The 4,935-nt window shown below is 50.3% G+C and overlaps 1 protein-coding gene across 1 annotated transcript; it reads right to left on the reverse strand.

Moving 5' to 3' along the window:
* Positions 1-1,071: 1,071 nt before the first annotated feature.
* On the reverse strand, positions 1,072-4,101 carry LOC107078854 (proline-rich protein HaeIII subfamily 1-like). The gene is made up of 3 exons (XM_015359506.2): positions 3,561-4,101; positions 1,507-2,038; positions 1,072-1,418 (listed from the first exon to the last, which is right to left on the reverse strand). The coding sequence occupies exons 1-3, from the start codon at positions 3,877-3,879 to the stop codon at positions 1,118-1,120; spliced, it is 1,152 nt and encodes a 383-aa protein (XP_015214992.2). The 5' UTR covers positions 3,880-4,101; the 3' UTR covers positions 1,072-1,117.
* Between the last annotated feature and the right edge of the window lie 834 nt (positions 4,102-4,935).

Below are 4,935 nucleotides of genomic sequence, written 5' to 3' on the forward strand. Positions count from 1 at the left end.
AACACAGATCTAGAACACTGGTATGCAACTTCTGTTACTTTATACTGCTGCAGCTTAAACCAGCCAGGACTTGACAAATACTGAACTGACCCTTCATGACTCAGTGGACTCTGTGCCTGATGATCCGTTACAGAACGAGGGACCTGTCAGAGTACATCCAGTTCCTCTGGGACTGCAGACTAGTGTCACTGGAACATGTGGAGGGCAGCTAATGACCCAGATTTCTTTGAAAGCTGGGGGCCGCTAACATCTTATTAAGCTTGCAGTATGCTTAACATCCAGCCTTCGAGTTGGTTGCCTTGCTACCATGATAAGAAAACTGAGATTTATCAGCTCCCTCTTACAAATCCAATATTAGACTCTCCATCTTTTTTAAGAACTCTCCTCTCAGTCACACAGTAGATCTCCCGATCAAACAAGTCATTTGCTTAAACCTTTTAATACATTCCCTTGCAGATAGCAAGTTACACGTTTTAATGGTGAAGAACATCTGCAGCCTTTAAAACAGGTCTAATTAAGCAAATTACTAGTTCCGTTGAGAGGTCCGTGTAGTAATTTAGACCTCAGTTGGAAGTAAAGTCAAGAAGACCAGGCAAATAATTACTCAACAGTGCAATTAATTCCCTTAGGAATGTCTATTATTTATAAAACATCTGTGCTCAAGATAAATACACCACCTCCGATCAAAAAGAATGCCCACATAATAAACTTTAATTCTTACACACTATAAAGCCTGTTTTATTTTCTCAGTAGAAAATGAAGTGGGCAGCCCTTAAAGATACCGATCAAGTCTATACCCTTCAGGTCGGTTTGAGACAGGAATGTATACATTCTCCTAAACTGATCAGAAATTAAGCATAAACCCTGTAATGAGTGGATATTTATGCTAACTGTCTGAGGTACAATATTAATGTACCATGCAAAATAAATTGCTATTATTCCTTTTTTTTTTTACTGGACTTAAAGCTAACCTCTTTATCTATCAGTGAAGCATCACTCCAATTGGGTCTGACTCGCTCAGAAAACATCTTTGTGCTGATTGGTGGAAGGAAGAGCCAATTAGTGTTTGCGTACAAGAAACGTTCATTATCCATTTTTATTTCTAGAAGCAGTCAGCTCATTTTACAGACACCAAAGTGTTGATCTCTTGAAGCGTGAGGCACTTCTGCAGCCCTGGGGCCCTGGGTTCAAGTCGGGGACCTGGGGTGGTGTCTGTGTGGAGTTTGCGTGTTCTCCCTGCGTTCATGTGGATCTCCTCTCGGTGCTCCGGTTTCCTCCCACAGTCCAGAGACATACCGGTAGGTTCACTGGCTCCTGGGAAAGTTGTACCCGGAGCCAGTGGGCGAGCTGGGCACAAGTCAGTGTGGCCGGACAAGGGCCCGTGGCCTGCTGGGATAGGGTCCGGCAACCCTGCGACCCTGAATTGGATAAAGCGCATTAGAAACAGGATGGGTGGTTCCCGTTGTTTTGGCGGGGACTTCCTGCGGGAAAAGGGACGCCTCTTACTTTGGGGGTGGAGTCCTGGCGTGAGCCCGCAGGTGGGATTTCAGGCTGCACTTTCTCTTGAAAGCTCTGCCGCACTGGGTGCAGCGGTGTCCGCCACGCTGCTGGACCTGCGGAGAGGGGGGCCCGGGGCCCAGCGGCCGTGGGCTCCCCCCTCCCGCCTCGCCCCCCCCTGCGCCGGCGGACCACCGCCCCCCTCCAGGCGAGGGGCCGAGGATCTGTTCCGGACCGGCCTCGCTGCCGGCGCCGGGGGGGCTCGGAGCCGGGTCCCAGGCGTCGGCGGAACCGGGCTCCCGGCCTGGGGACCCCCGTCCGGTCCGGTCGGGGCCCCCTCCGTCGCGACGGGGCCACGAATCTGGAACGAACCCCCCGTTTCCGGGCTCGGGTTCCCGTTTGGCCGCGCTGACCGGCTCCACTTCCCTGTGGCGGCGGGCGACGTTGACCTGTCCGTCCTCCGCGTCCATCGGCGGGGGGTCCCCCTCGGTCCCGCAGCCCTGCCGCCCAGTGTCGGGGACAGCGCCGGCCTCCGCAGCTCCTGGCGGAGGAGAGAGCACAGGGGAACGAGACCATGACACTCTCAGCCGGCCAGGACCCTACACTCCCAGCGGAGGAGCGAGCGTCAGAGGGAGATCAAGAGGAGAAGGGTTGACTCCTGGGATGGCAGCGATGCGTGAGGAGACACAGTGCCCACTCCCATTTGTAGCGGAGCTCGTTTGGGCACGGTGACATCATCGCCCACCCCGAGCTGCCTGGGCTGGGGGAGATCTCCTTTAGCTCCCTCGGCTGGGTTCGAGCCCCAGGCACGGCGGGGCGGAGCGGCGAGGGCACGAGCCAGCACAGAACCGCGACGGTCACGCATTCCTTCCTCCACAACGGCGAACGGCCCGGCCCGCTGCACGGCCGAGGAATGGCTCCTACGCCACGCCCTTCGTTAGGATTAACGAGGCGTGGCGAAGTCAGGGGACTAAGCATCTCCTCCCAAGCTCCTGCCTTTACAGCCACTGCGATGCCCACTGCTGTAACCCGGCCAGTCGCGGTAATGACAAATTACGTGTTCGTTTCATTTAACCAGCCGTTTTCAAACTGCCTTTCGGGAGCCTGTCCGAGCAAGCAACTGGCGCAAGGCAGGGTACACCCTGGGCAGGACGTCAGTCCATCACAGGGCAGACAGACACACAGACACACACACACACACACACATTCTCACACCAGGGCCTGTTTTCCCAGAAGCCAATTTACCAGCATGTCTTCGGATTGAGGGAGGAAACCCCTGCCCACACAGCGGAAACATGCAAACTCCACACAGACAGCACCCCGGGTCTGGACTCGAACCCAGGGCCCCAGCGCTGTGAGGCAGCAGTGTATGCCCCGATCAACCAATGAAAGGGTTCCTGCGCTCCAGTTTCACAAACCTTCAAATATTAACACTGGCCACTCGATTTCTTTTAACATCCTTTGATATGTTTGCTTTATCATGTTCTGTAACACAATTGCTAATGGACCAGTGTTTCCTATCAGAAACGCTACTTTCATGTCTCTTGAGATTTCTGGATTGCTGAATTGTTACTACATTGAGATGAGCGGTTCTACAAAAAAATAAATTTATACCCGTTCTTTAATTGTTTCAGATTGTACCAAAATTACCGATCAACATCTATTTTGTTACCGCTCTAATTTTTTTTTTTACAAACGATTAGTCAGAAAACTGTTATTTGAATTGAGGAGCCTGTTATCGATGAAACGTTGTAAAAAGGGGAGATTAGTATAACTGGTGACTTACGGTCTACTTTTAATTTAACGTGTAAAACAAATGCGAGTTATTCTAATTGCATCAGGTACACGCCGTAAAGTAAGACGGTAAACACGCAACTCATGTGTGCCATAAAGAGAGAGGGGACTTTATTGCGATTTAGCCAAGATTAAAAGGTGGTTAGGCTGCTAACAGCGGTCCTCCCGGCTTCAAGTGTGTTTTGTCCGGTTGCCACACGATAAATCCTCCTCCAACTCTTGAAAGCAAGCATGCACACCCAGAGAGAGAGAGAAAAAAAAAACATTACTGCAATCCGCCGCTCCGGCCTCTCTCCGCCCGGGGCTGCGCTCTCCGAGCCGGGATCCGTCGCTCCTCCCTGGCGGCCGGTCCCCGCCGGAGCCCCGCGTCCGCCTCCGCCGCCGCCGCCGCCTCGCCGCCACCAGCTCGGCCCTGCACTCGCGGATCCTGCGCCTCAGGCCCGCGTTGTCTCTGTCCAGCCGGGCGATCTCCCCCCGGTACTCCGCCATCATCTCCCCCACGACCCTCCAGATCTCCGACACCGCTACCTGGGTCAGCTGAGCCCCCGCCGAGGCCAGGCGCTCTTCCAGGCGGTCGGGAAAGGACATGTGTAGCCCCGCACCCTCCAGAAAGTACAAAAACCGGCCAGCCCGAGAACCTCTACAACTCTTGGAGAGGACGGAGGCATTTAAACCGATCAGACATAAAACATCATTTACCAAATCGCTCCCACAGCTTCGTTTTCCGTTGTCAGAGCTACTGACTTCCGGTAGGGGCAGAAGTGAGAACTTCTAACGCCATTCGCATTTCTGGTTTATTCTGCTTATTTGGTGTGGTTTTTTAAAAAAAAATCCGTAACACGTCTCGCCCATAAATTAAAAAAAAAGTGTTGTTTAAACCTATTTTCAACTGGAAGAGGTCTCCATAAATGTTTCCACTGAGACGGCAACACATGGAAACGCATCGCATTAAATATTCGAGTTAAGTTCTTATAAATCATAAATGTAAACAGGAATCCAGGTGAATATTTAACCACCTTGCGCGCAATATCAGCTATTGCACTACCGTCGTGATATGAAATCTGGGTTTTGCCACATGTATCAGTTTGAGCTAGAGGAAATGTTTCCTTTCGATAACCCTCGCTGCAAGTTTTAATTATATTCGATTGTTGAAAAGGTTTAATTAAGCTGGCAAATGCCTCATCCATCACTGTATTTAAAGACGCTTATAATTTATTGAGTGACTCAGTCGATCCTGTGTGTGGCTCACTAAATTATAGTATATAGTATGCTTCTTAAGGTATTGAATAAGTGATTAATAAGTCACTGAATTAAAAGGTACTTTAACCTAGAAGGAACTTCAGATAAGAAGTATTACAATACAATAATGGAGTAAAATAATTAGACCAATTTTATAACTGTGAGTTTGGATAGAGCAAAAATCAGAAATTAATCTTAAAAGTCCCAGTTGTTTCAAAACTGAGGCTTTAAAAAGAAGCAATTTGGCAAATCACCAGCTCAGTTAAGGGAGCAATTAATTAACCAAGCACTCAGAATGATAACAGTTGTTCCCCGCCCCTTGTGTAACACGTTTAATAGTGTTGCAGGTTTCTGAGATACTCCGTGTCACACTGGGGCCTGGAAACCCAAGAACAAAGCCAGAGG

This window comes from Lepisosteus oculatus, chromosome 12 (assembly GCF_040954835.1).
Source record: "Lepisosteus oculatus isolate fLepOcu1 chromosome 12, fLepOcu1.hap2, whole genome shotgun sequence".
NCBI classification, from domain to species: domain Eukaryota; kingdom Metazoa; phylum Chordata; class Actinopteri; order Semionotiformes; family Lepisosteidae; genus Lepisosteus; species Lepisosteus oculatus.

Excerpts from the sequence above, each read along its gene's own strand:
- LOC107078854 (XM_015359506.2), bottom strand. The coding sequence starts at position 3,879 with ATGTCCTTTCCCGACCGCCTGGAAGAGCGCCTGGCCTCGGCGGGGGCT. Across the intron at positions 2,039-3,560 it reads GGCCGGAGCGGCGGATTGCA|GAGCTGCGGAGGCCGGCGCT; the intron begins GTAATGTTTTTT and ends CTCCTCCGCCAG. Across the intron at positions 1,419-1,506 it reads GCCAGGACTCCACCCCCAAA|GGTCGCAGGGTTGCCGGACC; the intron begins GTAAGAGGCGTC and ends TATCCAATTCAG.